Source organism: Macrobrachium nipponense, chromosome 24, assembly GCF_015104395.2.
Source record: "Macrobrachium nipponense isolate FS-2020 chromosome 24, ASM1510439v2, whole genome shotgun sequence".
NCBI classification, from domain to species: Eukaryota; Metazoa; Arthropoda; class Malacostraca; order Decapoda; family Palaemonidae; genus Macrobrachium; species Macrobrachium nipponense.
The window spans coordinates 20,930,662-20,956,240 of NC_061091.1; the positions used below are offsets into that span (position 1 = coordinate 20,930,662).

The 25,579-nt window shown below is 40.8% G+C and overlaps 1 protein-coding gene across 1 annotated transcript in view; it reads left to right on the top strand.

Moving 5' to 3' along the window:
* Nucleotides 1-25,579, top strand: part of LOC135205509 (regulator of chromosome condensation-like) — a 117,229-nt gene that overhangs the window by 88,919 nt on the left and 2,731 nt on the right. The window contains exon 8 of the mRNA XM_064236245.1: nt 13,083-13,261. Within this exon, the coding sequence (XP_064092315.1) occupies nt 13,083-13,261 (179 nt within the window). The remainder of the gene's footprint in view (nt 1-13,082; nt 13,262-25,579) is intronic.

The window sequence follows — 25,579 nt, forward strand, 5'->3', positions numbered from 1 at the left end:
GACGGTCCTTCCCGGTCGCAGGAATTTTTACGTTTTCCCTTTGCTCAGAGGTTCGCGAGATTGAGCGCGGACGTTGCCGCTAAACTTTCGAAGGTGATTGGGGAAGGGAAGAGGAAGCTCTCTTCTCCCGCTCCGAAGTGGATAGACAAGCTTCTAAGTCTGGTAGAAGAATTTTTGTCCTCCGTAATGCAGCCAGTTTCCCTTTGGAGGACTCTCCTGGGCCATTTGTCATCCCTCATCCATCTGGTTCCCGGAGGTCGTCTCAGAAAGAGGTCCCTTCAGTCGACACTTCACCAGTCATGGGATTTCATGTCTGAGGACACAATAGTCGCCTCCTCTCCACAGTATCGGAAGGATCTCCGTTGGTGGATGCAAGTTCACCGCCTCAAGTCAGGGACATCTCTTCTTTCAGTTCCGCCGGACCTAATGTTTTGGTCAGACACCTCGGATCAAGGTTGGTTCGTGCACCTAGGCTCGGAAGCCGCTTCAGGCCTTTTGTCAGAGGAAGAGAGGATCATGTCAATAAATTGGAGGGAACTAAGGGCAGTGTACCTAGGCCTTCTTTCATTTCAGGATCAACTGTTGGAGTCGGTTGTCATGATCTTCGTCGACAACACCACAGCAGTCTCGTACATAAGAAACCAAGGTGGCACACAGTTGGACCTTCTCACTCAAGAAGCGCGATCAATCCTGTGTTGGGCAGAAGACAGGAGGATTACGTTGGTCCCTCAGTTTATCCTGGGCCATCACAACGTCTTAGCAGACGCCTTGTCGAGACCGAACGAAGTTCAAGGGTCGGAATGGACACTTTGCCAGAAAGTCTTCGACAGCCTCAGGAAGAAGTGGCCTGTCACAGTCGATCTGTTTGCCACCCCACTGAGCAGGACTGGGAGGGCCTTCAAGCCTATGCATTTCCTCCGTTCACTCTGGTGAGGTCAGCCCTCAACAAAGTAAGGGGAACCAAGCATCTGGATCTCACCTTGATTGCCTCCTTCTAGCCACAGAAGGAGTGGTTTCCCGGCCTACTGGAAGCTCTGTTGGAGCCCCCCATTCGTCTGACAGAGAGACCAGATCTTCTCAAACAACCCCATTTTCATCGGTTCCATCAGAGGCTCCACATGCTTCATCTTCATGCCTGGAGACTGTCAGGAGATTCTGAGCATGAAGGGTTCTCCTCCAGAGTGGCGCGACAGTTGGCTCTTGCCAGACGGCAATCAGCTAGAGTAAATTATCAGGCTAAATGGTCGCTTTACAGACGTTGGTGTAAGTCTGAAGGACATTCAATTTCTAGACCTTCCTTACCGAAAGTAGCAGAGTTTTTAGTTCATTTACATCATGACAGGGCCCTGTCACCTTCGTACATTAAGGGTTATATGTCGATGCTTTCCTATGTTTTTAAGGCGAGGCTCCCTGAAATTTCTTCATCTGATGTCAATAGATATTTAATTCGATCCTTTTCCCTATCTCGACCCAGTCCGCAATGTTCTCCGACATGGGACGTTAATAAAGTCCTTCAAGCCTTAAGGTTCCCTCCGTTTGAGCCTCTGAATACGGCCGATTTTAGGGACCTCTCTTCTAAGACACTCTTCCTTGTCGTGCTGGCTACAGCCAAGAGGGTGGGTGAACTGCAAGCCCTCTCTTTTCTGGTTGCCAGATCTGGACAAGACATGATTTTGTCATACCTTCCCGAATTTGTCGCAAAGACTGAATTGTCTGATAATCCCATTCCCAGGTCTTTCGTGCTGAAGTCACTGGTCGACTTTGTCGGTAATTTAAATGAGGAATTAGTTCTTTGCCCTGTTAGGGTGTTCTCATGCTATTTACGCCGGACGAAGGACATTCAGGGTCATCCCCGTCATCTGTTTGTTTCACCCCGAAATATCAAGAGACCTATATCAAAGAATGGTGTATCCTTTTTTCTCAGAGATCTTATTGTTAAAACTGGTGGTTTGGCTGCCTGTGAAGGTCAGACGGCAAGAGCACACAGTATTAGAGCAGTTGCTACATCAGTAGCTTTTATGAAGAACGTCTCAGTTGCCAAGGTGCTTGAGGCAGCGACTTGGCGTTCTAATTCTGTTTTTGCCTCTTTTTACTTGAGGGATATTTCTCTAGTTCTAGGCAACCTTCGTTCTTTGGGCCCGTTGGTGATGGCAGGACAGGTCGTCAGACAGGAGAATTAGGTAGTCTTCCTGTTTTACGTTTGGTTGTTACCTGTATATTATTTATTTTCTGTTATATATATATATATATATATATATATTATATATATATATATATATATTTACATTATAATTTATGGCAGTTTTTGGTTTAGTTATAATGGGAATTAGGCAGTTTGGTATTTAGGTGTTGTTGATGACAAGGACTAGCTGCTTGACAACTCATGCTGCTTCCATTGTCAGTGTGACATGGGACCAGCCACTGGATTGTTGGCACTGGCGACTATGCTTCTCCCAATTGTCCTTCTGGATAGGAAATTAGTCGATGGATCGTCTGCTGTCATCTGGTGACTCGTTCACCATCTACTTTTTGTCTCACCTGTTTTCTAGGAGTCAGACACTCGTGCGAGATCAGGCGACATTTAGTAGCCCTGAGTTTCTTGTTGATGAAGTCGGTTGCGTTGATACACCCTCCGATGATCGTTTAACATGAGACCAGGTTGGACTGCCGGCACTCGTCCTTTGGGACTGAGTCGCCTTTTTGCTCCGCGCTCCTTTCTCTTAGCACCAAAAAGCCTGAGTCAGGAGTTGCTCATGAGCCGATATCGCTGCTGGCGACGTTGGGTTGCGTTGATACACCCCCAATGTTTGCTTAGCTTTGAATCGGCCAGGCAGTCCAGACACTCACCCTTCAGGGAAAGAGTTGTCAATACCCGATCCTCTCTCTTGGCGCCAGACATTCGGGAGAGAGCAGGTGTCGTTGTAGTGCTTGATAAAGTCCTCAGGGTGCAGCCTTGCTGTTCTCATTTCGTCTGACTGGTCACCTGTCTTTAGTACAGACAGACTGACTATGCACTTACTCCTTGTCCTTTACTACTGCAGTTTGGCGGCATTATGGTAGGGGACTTTGAGTTCTTAGTATCTTAGACCTCGCGTTGAGTTTTTAACTGCCTATGATATATATTTCTTGATTGGTTTATGTCCTATTCTGTCCGAAAGGGAAATTGTATTCAGATTCCCTCCTCCTTTTTAATGTGGTTAATCGGGCTAGATAAATTATATTAAGGTAATGTTTATTAATATGGAATTTTTATTTTAAAATTAATATTAATAATACTTACCTGTATAAGTTATCTAGTCCCACCCATCCTACCCCACAACTGATTTTCAAGGGAAGGCTTTGTAACTGTCAACTGCAGTGTTGCCAACTGGCGGACAGAATAGGAGGTAACAGGGTTGCCAATGTGGTAAATTTTGGTGCGGTTTTTGGGGATTTAGGGCTAGGGCTAGATAAATTATATAGGTAAGTATTAATATTATTAATTTTATAATAAAAATTCCATTTCTTCATTGTGTTCTTAATTTCTCTCAGATTCTTTCCCTGCCAACCCTCCAGTAATAATTCTAATACCTTCCTTCTCCTTATAGGTACTCTTAAATGACCCTGTTCACCTTCTCTTAACTCCCCCTCATTTTGGGACCACCTTGACGTGGTGAGGGGGCTCTCGAACCTCAGGAATCTCTTCCCAGGTTCGAACCCAAGAGTCCCATATGACATTATATATTTTCGAGTAAACTTATGTGGACCTTTCCATTTTTTGCCAAAATTTTTGAAAGCAAATAAATGAGAAAACATATCATGGCTTAACGTGGAGTTAAATCCGAAGCTAAATAGTGAGAACTGTGGTAGATCCATCATCTACCCGACAATGTTCGGACCTGTTTTTCAGGCGGAACTATTCTGTGGAGCTGGACCACGGATTCCAGGGGGGGCCTGGTTCTAGGAATAGAACTCTCGGCATTCTATCCAGTTTGCCCATAATGTGATTAGGATGGGGATAATTGTATTAACATAATACTCTTAGTCCTAGCAAGCGGGTTCTGCTTACACTTGGGCCATACTAATCATGTTATGCCATCCCCTTTTGGGGTAGGGTAGGGATGCGGACATTTGGGAGTCCTTTCTCACTTGTGCCTTGGCAGAAAATTTAACTTCGCGAAGGGCCCAATGATATCTTTTCAAGAATTTTTTTTTTTTTTTTTTTCGTGTGTGTGTGTGTGTGTGTGTGTAAAAACTCAAAATTTATGAACTGTGAAATAAATGATTTGAGTACCCCTGGGCCCCATGATGGAAAACAAAACTACGGCACAGTTGATGACCATTGGCACGTCACTCCCGAATTTCCTAGGTACTGCCACAAGTAGTGAAAGTACTATAAAAGATACAAAGGAACACCCTGTTCCAAGTAAAGCAGCAGAGCCAGAAAACCAAATAGAGTGCATAAATACAAAAGAAACAAACCAAAATAAATTGGTAAACTCCATATTGTAACAATGGCCATATATGATGAACAATAATTCTGAATTAGAGACAAATAATCCTCTCAGCAATACAGAAAAATATAAAAATCATAATAGACAAGCAACATACATAAAACAAGGACCAAAAGAAACAAAAAATTACCGACTTAATCCCACATTGGTACATTTTGATGACCTCTTTGGACCAGATAATTGGTCAAGATTTCTAGTCCTCAAAGCTGACAACAAAATCTCAGCAGCGATGCTAGAAAACAAATTACTTAACATATATCCAACACAAGACATGGAATGCAGACACATCAAGGACAATGAATGGCTTATCCAAGTAACCAATAAAAAGCAGTCCACTGCCTTTTTAAGTATAACAGAAATAGAAATAAATAATAAGGTAATAATTACAAGCCATGAAACATTGAATTATGTACAGGGTACAGTCATCCTACCCAATAGCGAGCAGGAGCTTCCTTCAAAACAACTATTGCTAGACTCCCTAAAATTGAGATATAACAATATCCACGATTTAGAAATATACTCTATTTCAAGTAGGAAAGATAAAAGTAAAATATCAACATTGCCAAAATAAAATTTACAGGCCAAGACTTACCATTTAAAATAAAAATTCTTGGACAAAATAGAGAAGTTCGTCCTTTGTTCCTAAACCATTACAATGTACACAGTGCTCAAGGTATGGACACACATACAAAAGATGCCGTAATAAAGCTATATGTGCAGTCTGTGCATCAGATGACCATACCACTAATTGGAACTGTAAACAATCAAAATGTATTAATTGTGGACTAGCCCATCACGCAAAATCTAAGGAGTGTTCATTTTACCAATATAACACAGAACTTCAGTTGTTAATAAATAGGACAGGAATGTCAGTCATGGAAGCCAGACTTGAGCTAAAAGTAAGAGGCGTTAACAATCCATCCAAAACCCCCACCTTTTCAAATGTGACTAAAAATCAAGACATCAAACAGCACAATGACAAACAAGATAGTATAAACATGGAACTGGATTTCATACCAATAATACTGAAAACCCAAAATAAAAGTGATATTACAACAACCAATACCACCACCAACATAGATGATTCAGTTATCCATGGAAAAGAACTTCCAATAGAAGAAGAATTAAATAATGATGATAATCGAACTGGCAAAAAGAAAAGAATTCTAGAAAGAACCCCACCTAAGGGAAAAAAAAGTAAATATTGAAAATTACAATCAATCCAGAGAGACTCCAACTACACCAGGAGAACATTTTAAAAAAGATATTAAACTAACCTCATCACAAGTGGAAATACACAATTACCCTCAATCTCAATCAAACAGCCAACATCTGGACAGTAAAGATCACTCTTTACAATTTCCATCAAATAATACTAATGAAAATCATACCATTAAACCAAACCAAAATATAACTATCACCCCCCAACCATCCACAAGACCGAAATATCCCATTAACAACAACAAAACAATAACCCCTCAAACCAACAGTCCTTATCACTACAGAAAGGAACAATAGAATTACAAAACCAGAAATTTCTAAAGCTAGACCAAAAACTTCTGAACCAATAATTAACATTACCAAACATGCTTCATCTTGTGGTTGTAATGAATGCTTTGTTAAGTACATATAACCAACTAACTACCAAGACAGAGGGACACAGTACGAAATTGTATTGACAATTTACCAAATTAAGGAGGTGCCCTTTAACACACCAACATGAGAACGAATTATGTTCTGAATCCTTAAAATACAAAAAGGAAATTATAAAATAAAAAATAGACTTATTAATATTCAACTATGAAAAACAAACAACTGCAGAATCTAATAACCAACATACAAATACAACGATTAAAAAACCACAAATAAATCAAATGCATATAAACTACGAGATAAAGTAAAATCAGCAATCAATTTACAGAATTTAACACCAATTCCTCCCAATAATGGAATATAAAATCATTCAATGGAATATAAATGGTCTCTTAACCCGACTACGTCTGGGTGAATTACAAAGAATCATACGAGATCACAACCCAATGTGCATATGTCTACAACATATAGGAAGTAACCCTACAAATATCCAACACTATAAAATTGCCTGTTATTCACCAACTGACGGTGGAAAATTAGGCACAGCCATATACGTTCATAATAGCATTACATATGAACCTGTTGACATACCATCTATGCCATATCAAATAACATCAATTAAACTGTATATGCCTGATAAAAGTAAAATTACTATTTGTAATTTATATAACCAACCAAATTTCAATGCAAATTTCAGTGATTTTTCTGAACTTATTAGCAAAAGTATACAGGAACCACTACTTATAGTAGGAGATTTTAATGCACATAATCCATTATGGGATATTAATAACCCCACTGACACATCCGGAATCAACATAGAGAATACTATAATGAAACACAATCTGTATTGTCTCAATGAAAGCGAAGTTCCAACATATTTTTCAAATACACACCTAACCTTTTCTTCAATTGACATTTCATTATGTTCAAATGATGTAGCGGAGAAATTTGAATGGAACGTCCTAGACGATTCATACACAAGTGACCATTTCCCAATCATTCTGAACTACTTAAGTAATGTCAAAATATTGCCACCTACAAGATATAATATCCAAAAAGCTAAACTGGGATAAATATTTCTATACACACGAAACATACCACCACCTTCCCACATAATGAAGATCACAATACTACATGTGAATCCTTCTCAAACTTCATAATAAATGCTGCAGATAAAAGTATTCCAAAAAACCAAAAACAAAACACATTCCACAAAATCCCCTGTCCATGGTGGAATCCAACATTAACAACATTAAGTAAAATAAAACATATTATTGAGTCGCAATCTAAACAGACTCAAAAACTCGCCTTAAATCACTCAACAAAATGCCCTATAGTATAAACATATTAAACAAAATAGTTATAACAAACATAACAATTAACCACATTAAACCACTATATAACAAATATGCAGCCAAATTTAGAAAAACGGTAATAGCTGAAAAAATCGCATCATGGAAGGAATATGTCTCAAACATATCTTCAAACACATCCACAAGGGATGTCTGGCAAAAGATAAGGAAATCAATGGAAAACATATAAGACCTCCAAGTAAAGTGCAATACATTTAAATGGAAAAATATACCATGATACTTATGAAATATCAAACATAACTGGGAAACATTTTGAAAACTTCATAAGTGCTTACTCCAGCCTAGATACACATTTTCAAAGTATCAGAAAACAAAAAGAAAATATAATACTCAATTTTGAAACTCTTGAAGACCTGGAATATAACTATATTTTTAACATGGATGAACTAGATAATGCCATCAACTCTTGTCATCCCTCTGCACCAGGATATGATAAAATATCATTTGAAATGATAGAAAAATTAGCTCCTATAGCTAAATATATTTATTAAAAATTTTACAATAGTACTCTGGCTAAAACGTGTCTTTCCTGATAAATGGAAACATGCCATAATTATTCCAATAAACAAACCAGGAAAGGATGCAAGTAAGTAATCCATCCAATTATAGACCGATATCTCTAACAAGTTGCCTATGCAAAATCTTAGAAAAAATGGTTAATGCACGATTAACGTATGTAATAACCAAAGAATCCATTTTAACACAGACACAATCTGGTTCAATAGCTGGCAGATCAACCCTAGATCCCTTAACACATTTAGAAGATCATATCAAAAAAGGCTTTGAACAAAAGAAATTAACAGTAGCTATATTTTTTGATATAGAAAAAGCATATACGATACAACATGGAAACATAACATCATGCAAAAACTCCACTCCAAGGACTAAGAGGCCACTTACCAATATTTATTAAGAACTTCTTAACAAACAGAACTTTTTCCAAGTAAGAGTAGAAAAATTCCTACTCAGTAACCTATAACTGGAAGAAGGAATCCCTCGAACGGTTAGTGTCTTGAGCTGTACATTGTTTGCTTTAGCAATCAATGACTACTATAAATTTACCAAGTGGTGTAAAAACAGTTTATATGTTGATGACTTTGTCATTTACTATACGAGTAGTAATCTGAGACATGCTCAGAGAGTTCTCAGTACTGCCATTTCAAATATAATGTAGTTGGGCAAATTCAGTTGGATTTAAATTTTCAACTGATAAAACAAAAGCAATCGTCTTCTACAAAGACAAAAGGTGGATGAAGAACCAAACAATCAAACTGCATCTTTATAGCACTGAAATACAATTTTGTACAAAAATCAAGTATCTAGGAGTAATATTTGATCAACATTTAAATTGGAAAGAGCACATCAAATACATTAAAGCCAAGGGCATCAAAGCCCTTGCCATATTAAAAAAGTTATCAACACACTAATTGGGGAGCAAAGCGAGACATTTTATTAATGATATATAAGGCAACAGTCTTATCCCATAATAGATTACTGCTGTCCAATATATTCATCCGCCTCAGAATCTGCATTAAATCTCTCGATGCAGTGCACCATGAAGGCGTGCGATTGTGCACAGGAGCTTTCCGATCGTCCCCAACAACTCACTTTTGGTGGAGGCAGGTGTTTTGCCCTTAAAACATCACCGTAATTTAATAACAATACAAAGAGGTCTTTCAATGCAAGCAGGATCCTCTCCTGCAACTTACTGCTTCCAAAACTGTAATCAAGTAACAGCAGTTAATAGTACTAGCTCTTTCCCAAAAAGAGCTAGATACATAATGAAAATACATAATATGAATCCAATTTTTCACCCACCAATGGAATTGCCACCACCATGGATTTTAAATAGAGTAAAGATATGTACCTCCCTGTCTTACCTACTCAAAAAACAAATGACAAGTACGGAAATGTACCGCCAACATGCTTTGGAGCACATTAGAAGAAAAGGCGACAAATTTATGATATATACAGACGGCTCCAAAAATAATGTTGGAGTAGGAGCATCTGCATATTCGAAAAATATGTTAAGTAAAAAAAGCCTACCTTCAATATCATCAGTATTTACTGCTGAAGTCACAGCCATACAGATGGCTCTAGATATGATATCTGAGGCAAAAGCAAGTGTGTCTGTTATTTTCAGTGACTCACGTAGCGCTATAGATGCAATAAGACAGTATAAACCAGGAAACCAAATAGTACAGGAAATTCAAATAAAAATTCATCAACTCCTCCAATCAGGAATATCAATGGAAATATGTTGGATCCCAGCACACGTGGTGAATGGGAAAGGAAATGAATATGCAGACTCTGCTGCCAAATTAGCCTGCACTATCCCTCCAACAATTTCATATGCCCCCCCAGTGTCAGACTGGGTAAAATCAGTTAAAACATTAATTTACCAGGATTGGAAAGAAGAATGGGCCTCTGTGCCAACAACAAATAAACTTAAAAATATAAAAACTGAAGTCTATGCATGGAGGACATCCTCACAGGAGGAAAGAGCAAAAGAGGTGATCCTAGCAAGGCTACGTATAGGACACACAAGATTCTCACATGGTCACTTGATGTCAACACCACATGCTGACCCAGTGAAATGTAACAGATGTCAAACACCCATGACAGTACAGCATTTGCTTGTTGAGTGCCCAAATTGGACCCAGCAAAGATCTATTTATCTGCGGAGTTCGGAAATGAAAAATATTCTTGCGGAAAGCAGGGATTTTTCAATTAATAAAATCATAAATTTTTTAAATAAGACGGGTTTCTCAAATAAAGTCTAATTTTTTTTTTTTTTTTTTCTCAGGATTGATCCCTGAGAACCAGCCCGAGAAGAGTCTACTTGAGACTCAGAGGTCTGGAAAAACTAACACCTATTAATAATAATAAACCTTCTCTTAACTACTTTCATTTCCCCTAATACTTTTATTATGACAATTTTCTTTCAAATTTAGGGTCATACCCATTTTGCTCATGGTTTGCTTACCTATCAGCCATGGTATATCACCCTGCAGAATTTCTGTCTTCAAATAAAACTTCACGTTTTTTACTATCACAGTATTTCTATTAGTCATTTTGACTTATAAGATGTCTCACCAAAATTAAACACTTTATTAGACTCTGTCCTAGTGTCCCTTATTCTCCTCAACTCTTCCTGACTCAAATCCATGACAATGCGTGCTAGTCACAGTTCCCCGCAAACTGTCTATTTACACCGTGTCCAAAATTGCATCAACCACCTCCCACGACTCTTCCACTATTTTATTAACTTCTCCTACATAGACCTCCTCTTCTGTCCCAGTTTCTGTTTTCACCTTATTTTCTTCTGGTTTTGTTTTAGCCTTCTTCCTATTATGAAAATTCTGAGGACAATCCTTAGCCCAATGCCATTCCAAGCTGCATATTGCACATACTGTTACCTTCCCTTCTTCATTTATAGGATATCTTCCACCTCTACCTCACTTCCATCTTCCCCGATATCTCTGGTTTTCCCTTCCTCTCCCAGAACTGGCATTACCTTGACGACCCCCACCATTCCCGTTTCTCTTTAGTCCCTAATCCCTCAAATAGTCTATTCATTGTTTGCGACACTGTTTAGTACTCTTAACTTTTCTTGCCCACAAACCCATAATACCATTTGTTTTTTATTTTACGTGAGATTTGGTTGCTCTATTACATGATAACCCTTGACTTCCCCTTCAAGTGTGCCTTTTCCCATTGCTGTTTCACACTCAAATGCTGCCTTCTCATATCTAATTAAATAGTCCGCCATCTTTTCACTAGATTCTCTTCTTTATTAGAATGTATTTTTTTATTCTGCCGTAATTCTCCATTACCGAGTCTTTTAGATAGGCTTTATTTAGTTTGTCTATGATTATCTTTGGACCCTCTGTACCTGTAAGTTTATCTCTATCTAATCCTTCCACTAGTTCTCGGGCTTTCCCTTTTAAGCTCATTCTCATTTCTATCGCCGGGTATTTTGTATCTTCTCCATACAACAATATCCAATCTTCGACTTGACCTTTCCATTCTTTGTACTCTTCTTGTATCCCGCTAAACCTCGGACATTCCCTTCTGCATCTAGTCTCCCTTTGTTCACTGTCGGATCCAGGCATCTTTGATCAACTACGCTCTACTACCAGTTTGAATTTTAGCCTAGCCTAACTTCTTCTTCTTCTTCTTCTTCTTCTTCTTCTTCTTCTTCTTCTTCTTCTTCTTCTTCTTCTTCTTATTCTTCTTCTTCTTCTTCTTATTCTTCTTCTTTCTTTTTTGGTTTTTTTTTTTTTTTTTTTTTTGACAAATGTACGTATAATCTACCCACCTGTACGCATTCTCCAACTCCACTATACTCCAGAAACTTACCTTAGGTCAATACCACAACAAGACTTATGACCCCAAAAACTCCTACCAGACAGAGCTCTCTCTCCTACCAACAAACAGCACACACGTCTCTTTCTCTCCCGTTCTTCTTCTTCGTTCTTCTTCTTATTACTTGACATCTTCTCTTCTTCTTTTTTTTTTTTTTTTTTTTTTTTTTTTTTTTTTTTTTTTTTGTGACAATGTCGATATCTACCCACCTGTACGCATTCTCCAACTCCACTATACTCCAGAAATTACCTTAGGTCAATACCACAACAAGACTTATGACCCAAAAACTCCTACCAGACAGAGCTCTCTCCTACCAACCAAACAGCACACGCACGTCTCTTTCTCTCCCGTGTTATTGTTTACATCTAATCGACGCCCCGCCATCTTGTCTATGACGTCACAACACAACTTAAATACATCAACAAACACCTTCTAAAATCAACCATATGCTGTCCATATATAGGATACCCACCATATTTCGACAATGCATAAAATACCAATAACAATTACGTATACTATATATAATCAGTAAGATGACATAAACAAAGAATGGATTTTGGCGATCACATGGCATTGGCTATTGGGATAAACCTTTTCTAGCATTGTGCTCAGTTTGGGGCCCAACCTGGAACGAGCTTAATAGATACATAAGTACATTATAAGTAGGCTGTAACTTTTTTTATCAAAAATCGATATTCAGTCACATGCACAATATGAAAAAATAGCAATTACTGAATAAACTGTTGTTATAAAAAAAAGCAAATTAGTGATCATTTTTAAAGGATTATGTATACAGTACGGGGGTGACTTGATAGTTGTCAAATGTTCTTTAGGACAGATTTATTTAATTTGTGTTAGGTTTATTTATAATTTGCATTAAACATTTTTGAGATATTTTGCTATTTATGTACATTGATATTAATATTTTAAAATGAGTAAATCATTGTTATAAGCATTTTAGGGGTCATATAATTTAATATATTTTTGTTTGAACTATCAAATTAAGCAGTGAAATGTTAAAATAAACAGTTGTAAGCATTTTAGATTATGAGGTACTTGGTATATGGCAGTTATAAACCAATTATGAGAATTTTTAGAGGGGATTTTTGGCATTTCCACGGCAGGTTCTGGATCCTAATACCACGTAAAAGTGGGGGAGCACTGTACCATTCTTTTGTCTCTGAGGCAAAATACTGAGTCTAGAGCCATATAATGAAAATTAGAAGCTGTAATTAAATCTTTTATGCTATTTCAGCCTTGCTCTAACTGAGGATGGTGTTGCACATTGTATGGGGAGGAGAGAGTACGGACGCCTAGGAATGGGTGACATAAAAGAAGACATTATAAAACCCACCCCCATAACTGCATTACAGGATAAGAAGGCCATAAGCGTTTCTGCTGGAGAATGTGTATCACTTGTTGTTATGGAATCAGGTAAGTGTGATATTTAATTCAGTTTATATTTGTTATGTTGAAGGTGGCTGATTATTTTCATAGTATCTGCTTATTAAGTCTGTAATGTTTGTAATGTTACACCTGTTGAAAAATACTGATGGGTCTTGTTTTCCCAGTCTTTATAATTTTTTTATTTATTTTTCAAATTAAGGAAGAACAGATATAAATTTGAAAAAAAATTATTGCACTGCATTTACAGTAAGGAAATATTGAATTAGATCAAATACGGAGTAAATTGATTGAATACAAAATTTACTATAATAACTGTTTCATGGCTATTTTTTACATGAATTTTTAGGTATATGAGAAGTGTATCAAAGAGCAAGTAGGAAAGAGAAGGAATTAGTGAACTGTGTTAAGATAGTTGGATAGGTTTTTGATAAGCAAATTGTTGTGCTTCATTAAAGGATTCAAGGGGTTATACCTAAATTTAAGGATTTGAACCCTTTGACTTCTGTGTATTTAAGCCCATTTTCTAATAATAACTGGAGGTGCTGGTCTTCAAGGGATCAGTGTTATAATGCTTATTCTATTCTACTGGGGTAGATAAGAGCCCCTTTGCCACTCAGGGTCTAGTTGGACAAGGGTCCAGTGATCAGTCTAGCACCAGGTATTCAAGAAGCACTTCTTTTCTGTTAGAAGAAAACAAGGATTTGAATTGCTAGGGTTGTGTTGATTGTTCTGAACTGCATAAGTGATTCAAGTTTGGCTTGATTTCAAATCCTGAAAAGTCCTGGTTTAAGTGGCATAAAAATGGGGCCAAATCAGAACAGGAATTTCTCTCTTCCAGACTCTCCAGAAGAACCTTTTGTTCATATGGGAACAAACCCTCCATCTTAGCAATAGGATAACTCTATTGGTGCCAGCTGGAAACCGGTTAAAAACTAAAAAATTGTATATCCAAGGAATCTTTGGCATCTGCCATCTAAGGCATAGATGAGGTGGAAGCTGGTCACTGACCATGCCTTGAACCCTGCGCTGCATTCTGTCTCTCCAGCCACTGTGGAGAGCGGATGTTCCCTTTTGCTGTCCTCCTCCCAAGCTAGTTTTTTCGATAAGCTTGTGATTCCTTAACTGCTTTCTTGTGTGTTTGGGTGTGTGTGTGTGTGTGTTTTGTGGTTCATTATGAATTCGTACATTGGGTCTAAGAAGTCATGTGAGCTTAAATGCACATGTCCCAGCCTTCCAGGGTTCCCTTGCTCACGTTTTCTAGCTTTCACTTTGACTGACCCCCATACAACTTGCAGTAGGTGTCATTCTAACTTATATAACATAATCAATCCGTGACCAGTGTCGCTCCTGGCCTGTTGTGTAGTGGAAACGTGTCCATCTTGGGAAGGATTCCTTCCTCCTCTTCAGGTGGATTCTTCTGCTTCCCCTTCTTCAGACATTCCTTCTGTCTCATCCATTGATGCCTTGTCTCCTTCCTTTTCTTCCACTGATTCTTCTTTGGAAGCATTGGGAGTTGCTTAGGGATATTTTGTTAAATGCTTCCCCCCCTCGCTCTTAGGGGGAGAGGGTCCCTTCATGGAGAGAGGAGGCAGCGCCATCTTTTTCCTTTGTGTCAAGGTCTGATATACACAAGATGTCATCTTTGTTGCCCTCCTTAGGCCTACCTGGGGTTCCCTCCTTGGAAGGCCTGTTATCCTCCTCCTCCTGGCCTCCACTACTTTGGGTTGCGTGTTCTGCCACTTAGTGGGACACCATCATTAACTGTGCCCCATCCTCGGTGGTTGTCCTTTCCCTTGCCATTAGCGAGGCCATCAACTCAGGTTCAAAGTGCGAAGTCCCCATGGTGTCTCCCAGCATCGTCTCTACCCGTTATGTCATCTTCGACAGCTGTCAATCCATCAGAGGTTTTCGTGCAAGCTATGGTGGACAAACTGCGTTGTGTTCTTTGTCTTCATCCTCTCCTTCTTTCCCTTTGTCTCCCCCTCCTTGATCTTGAATTAGACGGAGAATTGAGGACTTTGTGGCTTCAGGCTTCTGGGAGCCTGAAATCTGTGACATTGTTGTCTTCTTCACACAAATGTGTGTCCCCTTAATGTACGGGGACATAGTCCTCTCTCTCTCATCTGTGGCCCTTCTACCTCTCGGAAATCTCTCGGTTCTACACTTCCTCCACCTGTTCGAGTTCGCCGTAAAGTTTCTAGGACTCCGGTCAAGAATGTTTCAACTGACGGCCGTGATGTTATTGATGGACATGTCCCTCATGGTGGATGTGCTTCTATGGCTATTCATGGTTGTGAGAGGGGTGTTCCTGCTTCTCTTTCTCCCAGATGGTGTCATGTACTTCGTTCTTCATTCTGCATATGTGATTCTTCTCAGTCCGAGACGGACGCACGTACATATTCCTTTGTTCATGGATGTGATTCTTCCAGGGGAAGAAGTGACATTTGTCCTTCGAGGTGGAGCTCTCCAGTGGCCAGAGAAAGTTATAGGGGTCTTTCTCTCTTCACTCTACTTCAGGACTTAGGACTTCGATGCCGTATACAGAGGATTAGGAGAGTCGGGAGTTTCTTTCTACATGAAAGTTATTGACCTCATTAGTGAGTACAATAACCTTTCTTGGAGGATTGAGACTCCATCTTCAGTGGCCCCGGCAGGCATAGAGGCCTTGCTTGGACCAAAGAAGGATGTGAAGACTGTTTGAGTTGCCATGTTCAGGGCATGCTAACTTGATTTTACAGCATGTTGAATTCTTTGGTTTTAAGACAAGACAATTATCTCTGTTCCAACAGGTCTTTCAAGCTTCTTCCTCCTCCTCAATTTGCTATAAGAAGTATTACTGTGCTGGTCTTGTACAGCTGATGAATAAGCAGGTCAACTCGAATGTGATTCCCCTGAAACCTGGATTGACCCTGGATCAAGTTAGGGCTTAGGGCCCTTTGTTAACCTTTTAAAAAACTTCTATTTTGGAGACAACTGCCTCTTCTGCCTTTCAGACTGTCTCATGGCTGGAGTCTGGTCATCATTAGTGGCTAGGATAGCATCGTCACATTCTGTTAGAGGATCTGTCAGCACTCCTTCTTTCATCAAGTTACTTCAATCTGGTGCGAAGGACATTTTGTGCCAGAGTCATCTTAGTGCTAACTTCTGGGTTAACTTGCTCCTAATTAGAAGGGACGTAGCCCTTACTAAAGTGGCTCATTTTGTGGATACAGATTTGTTGTTGTCTTTGTGGAATGGAGATCTAGAATCCCAGTTCTTTCTGATTATATATTGTATAATTGTTATTGGTATTTTATGCATTGTTGAAATATGGTGGGTGTCCTATATATGGACAGCATATGGTTGATTCTAGAAGGTGTCTGTTGATGTATTTAAGTTGTGTTGTGACGTCATAGACAAGATGGCGGCGGCGTCGGGGGGATGTAAACAATAACACGGGAGTAGAAAGCACGTGCTTGTGGTGTGTCGTTGGTAGGGGAGAGCTCTCTGTCTGGTAGGAGTTTTTGGGTCGTAAGTCTGGTGCTGTTGTTCTATGGTGATTTCTGGAGTATACTGGAGTTGGCAAAAGCATACATGTGGGTAGATTATTCATTTGTGTAAATAAAAGGGGTTAGGCTAAGCTAAAATTCAAACTTTCTATCTAGAGATCAGTTGAAGGCTGCGATGGACGGTGTGCTGACAATAATGATTGGCTTGTCCAGCAGGCTGTCACTAAATCGTTGGCTTGGTCTTGCTCGCCAGCTCCAAGGCAGAGTAGGGAGTTTCCTGCTGGGAAGACTTCAAAGCCATCAACTTCAACTAGGGCTGCTCAGCCAGTGCCGACTCCAAAGAAGCAGCCACAGCAGTGCCCCTTTCAGTCTTGCTCTTCAAGACTAGAGAGGATGTCACTCCCCGTCCGTTGCCACCGGTTGGGGGATGCCTGATGAGCCATTGGGTCAATTGGCAATAGCATGGAGTGGAATCGTGGGTAATAGATACCCTTTGGGTAAGGTATCTATATCCATTCGACTTCCCTCCTCTTCTCTCCTATCATCCTCTCATGCAGTTGTCGTACACATGAGGCTCTCTGAAGCACTTAGCTTTCCAGGAGGAATTGACAAAGATGATGGACAAGGGTGCAGTGGAAAGGGTATGTCGTCCTTCTCCAGGGTTCTATAGTCAAGTTTTCCTAGTGCCGAAGGCCACCGGTGATTGGAGGCTAGTAATAGATTCCTCAGCTTCAGTCTTTGGGAGCAGGTCTAACAGTTCAAGGTCCTTTGGTTCAGCTTGACAACAGCTCAGTAGGTGTTCAGAAGGGTCTTTACCCTTGTGCTGACATGGGCTCATGCTCAGGCGATTCACCTGTTGAGGTATCTTGACAATTGGCTGGTCTTGGCAAGTTCCCAGAAGAAACTGGTTTCGGGAGAGGGACAGTCTTCTCCAGCTTTGTCAGAACCTAGGCATAGTGATAAATCTGGAGAAGTGCAGACAGAGGATTCTTTAACTGGAAATGGTGATAGATACTACATCATAGAGGGTTTTCCTATCAGACCAGAGGCTTCAGAAATTCAGAATGCTTGCTTCTTCCTTTTGAGGGGGGGAGCAACCAGCTCACCAGTGGCAAGTACTTCTGGGTCTCTTGTCTTCTCTTGAGAAGTTGGTCCCTCATGGGCATCTTCACATTCAATCCCTGCAGTGGAGACTGAAGGAATTTTGGTCCCCAGCAGGAGATTCCCCTCAGCTCCAGGTCCTTCTGTTAGCAGAAGTAAGAGGTGACCTTCTGTATGGGTTGGGTGACCAGAATCTAACAGTGGGAGTTCCTCTTCATTCACCCCCTCCGGATCTGCTCTTGTTCTTGGACACCTCCTCCGAAGGTTGGGGTGCTCATCTCAACGAGCTCCTGACCTCGGGGGCGTGGAGCTCTCGGGACAAACAACTCCACATCAGCGTGTTGGAGTTGAAAGCAGCTTTTCTGGGTCTTTTAAGAGTTTTGAGAGAGGGTAGTGGGTTACTCCGTCGTTCTGATGTTGGGCAACACTACAATGTTAGCACAGTCAAATCACACCAGTGGGCGATTGACAATTCGGTGGAGCTCATGGCCAGGTACATTGACTGTTACTCACTTCAACAGGAAGCTAAAGGTCTACTGTTCAATTGTCTTAAATCTGTTCGCTGTGGCGGAGGACGCCCTTCAGCATCCTTGGGATAATCTAGAAGTGTACGCCTTCCCTCTGTTCTGTCTGATCTGTCATGTCCTGAAAAGAGTGATGGGTTCCAGGAATCTCAGGGTGACCCTGATAGCTCCATTGTGGCCCCAAGTAGAGTGGTTCTTGGCCTTTCTGTTTCTTCTGTCAGAGGTACTGAGAGAGATACCTCCTTGGCACAACCTTCTCTGCCAACCTCATGGGGAGAAGTACCACCGGTTGGCAAGGACAATATCTCTGTCGAGTATCTCTTGTGAGTGAGGTTGTTCTTGCGGAGCAGCAACTCAGAGGTTCAGCTACCTCAGATCTTCGTCGGCTGCGTTTCAGGGCAAGTGGGCTGTCTACTGTGATTGGTGTTGTCGACGGGGTTTCTCTCCACTCAGAACTACTTTTCAGTGGATAGTGAGCTTTCTGATCTAACTTGGAACAGACATGTCTTTCTGTCTGGTATCAATGGCTACAGGGCTGCCTTGGGATTAGTTCTACGACAGAAAGACGAGGACTTTACTTCATCCTGGGAGATATGTATGTTGTTCAGGAGCTTTGAGCAGTCTTGTTCACCTAGAGAACTCAAACCTCATACGTGGTACCTTACTCTGATTCTGACTAGAGAAGCTCCATTTGAACCACTGTGTCAATCGTCAGACAGGGAACTGACTTGAAAAACAGTTTTCCTTCTGTCTTTGGCTTCCTCAAAAAGAGTTGGAGAGCTCCATGGCCTAGATTATGACACAAAACACATCAGGAGTTGGGGTCTGTAGCTTTCAAATTTGTCCTGGAATTAATGGCTAAGACTCAAAATCCCTTGGTTCACAATGATAGATTTTTCTCTCTCTCCATTCCATCCCTGAAGGAATTTTTTGATAACGATCCTCAAGAGTTACTGCTTTGTCCCATCAAAGCACTGCATTGTTATCTGAAAAGGACTCCCCACCTAAGACCTAGGTGTCATAGACTTTTTGTTAGCACAGGCCGAGCCAAGAAGGAAGTGTCAAAGAATACCATTTCATTTTGGCTGCGTGAGGTGGTTAGGCAAGCCTGCTCCTCATCTTCAAGTTCTGTCACCGTTATTGTGCATGCAAGAGAACACAACATCAGAGGAATAAGTTCCTCCCTGGCTTTTAAGAAGAACTTGATTGTTCATAGGATTCTAAATGCTGATTCCTGGCTTCAACAAACCACATGTTCTATGCAACATACAAAAATCTTCTCAAAAAGAGTGGTCAGGTGTGCCGAACCTCCAGTTGATTCAGGATTCTACCTTCCTCCAAGTATGAGTACCCTATTGTTAAGACTGAAGGTTTGTTTTGCATATGAGCAAGCGATAGATTTTTTAATGCGTCTTTTTCATAGTTAACAAACTTGAGGTCTTAACATTGACTGCTCACCTCTTGCCACCCCTCTTGTAATCCTGGGTTGGAAGAAAGACTAAATGCATAACAGGGTTCACGCATGGTTGTTGACCATCTTCCACTTCATCTAGGCTTTAGATGGCAGATGCCACAGATTCCTTCCATAGACAATTTTTTATTGTTTTTAACTGGTTTCCAGCTTGCGGTAGAAGATTTATCCTATTGTTAAGACCACAGTTTTTAGCCATAAAAGATACTAATTAAAAACTTGTCATTTTTGTTATAAGTTGCTTTAGAAAAAATCAGATATGCTTTCGGTTCTTGATTGACTGTTTCTGTGCTTTAGACATTAAGAATAAAGTTCCTTCTAATGTCACTAAAAAGAACTTCTGCTCTTATTAGGATGGGTGTAGTACACACTGAAGCCTTTCTACCTCTAAAAAGATCATCTGGCAGAGGAAGTTGAGGCTATGTTTATTGAGATGCTGGAAGGGATTTATGACATCCTTAACCTGCATAGGTATCACAGACCATGACAGGTGGTTGGTGTAAGTTGCTCACAAACAGTCTTCTGGTAAGACAAAACGTTCTACAGACATACCCTGTGCTGAGGTAGCAAGGATACAATGGCAAACAGTAGATAATTTCAAGACTGTGGTCAGGTTTTCACCTTCCCAAATTGGAGATTGAGAAGATTTTAAAGTACACATAACAAACTTGTCCTCAGCCGCTGTTGTGCACTGATGTTCCCCCTCTCTTGCAGTCATTACCAGTATTCTTTCCTTCCTCTTCTGGTTGTATTAATTTTTGTTAACCCTTCCCAATCCTGGGTCATGTATAGCATGCCCAGTGAGAAAGGTGATTAATAAATATTACCTTAATATAATTTATCTAGCCCTAAATCCCCAAAAACTGCACCAAAATTTACCACATTGGCAACCCAGTTAGCTCGTATTCTGTCCGCCAGTTGGCAACACTGCCGTTGACAGTTACAAAACCTTCCCTTAAAAATCAGCTGTTAATGAGCTCCCGTGTTGTTTACATCACGGCCCCTCTTTATAAATTCCCGAAACCTTTTGTGCCTTTAAAGCTCTCATTAATTGTTAATGCGGCTTTATGTTAATTACCATTTACGTATTATATCCTAGAAATTAGTGAATTAACTTTTATTTCTATTGCTGTAAATTTTTTTTTTTACAAACTTGCAACCCGGAATTACGTGACCTGTCCAACAGTCCAATGGATAGCCAAGATGATTCGATTCTTCCTTCTAGCAACATCAGGAATTGCCTGGCTTATGGAACAACGATGAGTAGCAGGGAGTATGAACCCCATGACTTTTATAGCTCTTGTCATGGACAGGTTTGTGACTTGACTTCTCATTGTGACTTCTGTAAGTCTTGGTCTGATGAAGACATGACGGTGTATATTAAACATCAAAGAATCTTTCAGCGTAAAAGATTGATTAAGGAGAAAAAGAAATCGGTAGCTAGACCTGTATCTAATGATTACCTTGACTTGTGCGCCCAGGTTCTGGTTCTTTGGTTTCTGTATCATGTGATTCCGATTCCGAATTAATTGATGCTTTGCCACCTGTACTACCGGTAACTAATGAAGTTGTTTCTGATTTTGACTCAGTTTTTGTTGATAAAAACTAGTATGAAGAAGAAATTTGAAACATTACAGCATAGTTTAGATAGACTTCAGCCAAGTTTAACAAGCTGTCAGAAAATTTTGAAGTAGCTTTTACTAGGATGTCTAACAAACTTTTAGATTCATTTTCAGCTCCTCGTCAGGTAGCTGTTGACAGCATCATGGGTAACGGTGCGACAAATACCCCAGCTTGTGAACCCCATCATGGCGAAAGCCTAGGGGGATCCGGTCTGGGCGGGTGCCTTACGATTCTTTACCCAATGTGTCCCCTGTTAGTCCCGTAACAGTGCCAAAGGGCGCTTATTTAGGAGAAGGGGAGGGGTATTAGTGTTAGACCTAAGACAGCTAGTCGTCAGGATGTTACTTTCGGGGAAGTTTCACAGATAGGATCTGACGATGATGATGACATGGATTCGTGTGATATTGGTGTTTCGTTGAACGGCAGTCATGATGTTGAGTTCAAGAAACTTTTTTTTATTTAGTTTCGAGTTTTCTTCCTCAGGCGAGGCCTAAAGAGCAAAAGCAGGCTCTTCCTCGTTGTGTTACATGAGGGATTTTTCTTGGCGGTCCTTCCCGGTCGTGGGAATTTTTATGTTTTAGCTTTGCTGAGAAGTTCGCGAGAGTGAAGGCGGACGTCGCCGCTAAACTTTCAAAGGTGATCGGGAAGGAAAGAGGAAGCTCTCTTCTCTTATATGACACCAGAGAGGAGTTTATCAGGTGGCGGATGATACTTCATTCTCTCAGCCCCCCAAACCAAATCCAGATTTTGTCTGACTTTCAGGTCAACCTTTGCCTTCCAAGGCTTCGGTCTCAATTGAAGACTTTATTGCCGTGGAGTCTGTTATGAGCTCCTTGCATAAGGCTCAATCCTTCAATATGTGGGTCCTCAGAGGTCTTTTAATGTATGTCAAGGACTCTGGGTTTGTTCCTCCCGATGCTCCTCTTTTTGAGAAATTTTGCTTGTCTATTTCAATCACTTCTGTACATCAGAATGAGCTTGCTGCTTCTATGCAGGCCTTTCTCGTTTCTCCAAGGCGTAACCTGTATTTGTTGCAGTTACCTTCTTCTGTTTCGGAGATTCAGAGAAACCGTTTATTGTCCTCTTCTCCTTTCGGCGATTCCCTTTTTGATTTGTGCTTTCTGAGGTTTTGAAGGAACATCAAGGTGATGCCTCTTCCCAAGCCCACTGGGCCTTATCAAGAATTTTTTCTTCGGGTTTTCCTCCCGTTCTTCAAGGAGTAGGCGTAAGTTTAGTGCCAGACTTGCACTTTCTGTTCCAGCCCAACAACCTCCTCCTTCTTCTGGCTCGTTTTTCCCGAGTACATCTCAGGTTTCTGGTGCCTCGGCTTCCTCCTCTGGCGCTCACCCTTTGAAACGTGGGAGAGATTCTTGGGGAGCTTTCGGCCCTCTTGGAGAAGGATGCCATAGAGCGAGCTCCTCCTTCTCCTGGGATTTACTCACAGGTGTTTGTAGTTCTAAAGTCCTCGGGTGCCTAGTGCCTAGCGCCCTCTTTCATCCATCAGGAAGGGGGACTGGATGATTTCCATCAATCTGCAGGATGCTTATCTGCAAATCCCCATCCATCTGAAGAGCAGACCTTACTTTTGGTTTTTCACAGACTGGAGTTTTCCAGTTCAAGACCCTTTGTTTCGGCCTCACTGCTGCTCCACAGGTCTTTTCTCTGGTGATGGCTCCTGTTTCAGCTATTCTGCATCGGTATCTGGATGATTGGCTAGTCCAGGCCGACTCTCTAGAGAAATGTCTCTGTGTCGAGTTGGGAATTTGTATAAACTTTGACAAGTCCAATCTAATCCCTTGCCAGATCATGACTTATCTGGGGATTGTTTTGAGTTCCCAGATTTTGAGGGCTTCTCCCTCTCAGAAACGGATAGACAAACTTTCCAAGTCTGGCCAAAGAATTTCTGTCCTCCGTAATGCAGCCAGTTTCTCTTTGGAGGACTCTCCTGGGCCATTTGTCATCCCTCATCCAACTGGCTTCCGGAGGTCATCTCAGAATGAGGTCCCTTCAGTCGACACTTCACCAGTCATGGGATTTCGTGTCCAAGGACACAATAGTTGCCTCCTCTCCACAGTATTGGAAGGATCTCCGTTGGTGGATGCAAGTTCACCACCTCAAGTCAGGGACGTCTCTTCTTTCAGTTCCATTGGACCTAATGTTTTGGTCAGACACCTCGGATCAAGGTTGGGGCATGCACTTGGGCTCGGAAGCCGCTTCAGGCCTTTTGTTAGAGGAAGAGAGGATCATGTCAATAAATTGGAGGGAACTAAGGGCAGTGTACCTAGGTCTTCTTTCATTTCAGAATCAACTGTTGGAGTCGGTTGTAGCGATCTTCGTCAACAACAACAACACACCAGTCTCATACGTAGAATCCAAGGTGGCACACAGTTGGATCTTCTCACTCAAGAAGCACGATCAATCCTGTGTTGGGCAGAAGACAGGAGGATTACACTGGTCCCTCAGTTTATCCTGGGCCATCACAACATCTGAGCAGAGGCCTTGTCAGAATGAACGAAGTTCAAGGGTCGGAATGGACACTTTGCCAGGAAGTCTTCGACAGCCCCAGAAAGAAGTGGCCTGTCACAGTCGATCTGTTTGCCATCCCACTGATTCTTTGCCAGAACTTCTTCACCCTTTACCAGACTCCTCAGAGTGCCGGGACAGATACTCTTTTGCAGGACTGGGAGGGCCTTCAAGCATATGCATTTCCTCCGTTCACTCTGGTGAGGTCAGTCCTCAACAAAGTGAGGGCAACCAAGCGTCTGGATCTCACCTTGTTCGCCCTCTTCTGGCCACAGGAGTGGTTTCCCAACCTACTGGAAGCACTGGCGGAGCCCCCCATTTGTCTGACAGAGAGACCAGATCTTCTCAAACAACCTCATTTTCATCGGTTCCATCGGAGGCTCCACATGCTTCATCTTCTAGACCCTCCTTACCGAAAATAGCAGAGTTTTAGTTCATTAACATCATGACAGGGCCTATCACCTTTGTGCATTAAGGGTTATAGGTCGATGCTTTTGTATGTTTTTAAGGCGAGGCTCCCTGAAATCTCTACTTCTTAGGTCCTTAGAGATTTAATTGGATCTTTTTCCTTATCTCGACCCAGGCTGCAGTGTTCTCCAATATGGGACGTTAATAAAGTCCTTCAAGCCTTGAGGTTCTCTCTATTTGAACCTCTGAATATGGCCGATTTTAGGGACCTCTCTTCTAAGACACTTTTCCTGGTTGCCAGATCTGGACAAGACATGATTTTGTCATACCTTCTCAAATTTGTCGCAAAGACTGTATTGTCTGATAATCCCATTCCCAGGTCTTTCGTTCTGAAGTCGCTGGTCGACTTTATTGGTAATTTGAATGAGGAAGCTTTATTATGGTAGGAGACATCGAGTTCTTAGTACATATCTTAGATTTTGGGTTGAGTTTTCAACTCTGCCTATGATATATATTTCTTTTTTGTTTTATGCCCTGTTATTAATTTTTCTTTTTCTTCCTTTTCCATTAATTGGATTAGGTTGGTTCCTCCTATTCTGCTCCATTTAGGCAAAGTTATTCATTCTGTGAATCTAACCTCCATTTCCTATGGATTCTGTACTTGAACATTATATATTTTCATATCAATTTACCCCCTAAAAACCCTAAATAAAACTAAAATGAACTGAAGGTTTGGCGGCCTCGGTTGGTGGTTAGGCTCGGATTTGGCTTCATTCAGCAACCTTTTCTTGGTCTTTGCTCGCGATAGCGGTTATACTAGACACGCCTGAGCCCTCATTTCCGTACCCATTGTTTTCTTATTATGCCGCACCGAAGCACTTCTGTACAGATGATGATACATTGTAATATCCAGATACACTTTTATGAGAAACAATCGCTCATCGAGAATGAAGCTGAAGAAATGTTTGAAAATCCAGATAGCGAGGTTATCATCAATTCAGACGATAGCGAAAGGGACAGTGACTCATTTGATTCCATTCAAAATAATAAAGAGGAAAAATTTTGCTGAATCTTGGTGTGTGGTAAAAATAAATCACATAGATTTTTCTGCCAATAGATTTACATTGCTGTTGTTCTTACAGATTTCATTGAAGAAAGAATTGTCTGATCATAATCAGTGTACGTAAAGATGAGTTTTATCTGCTTT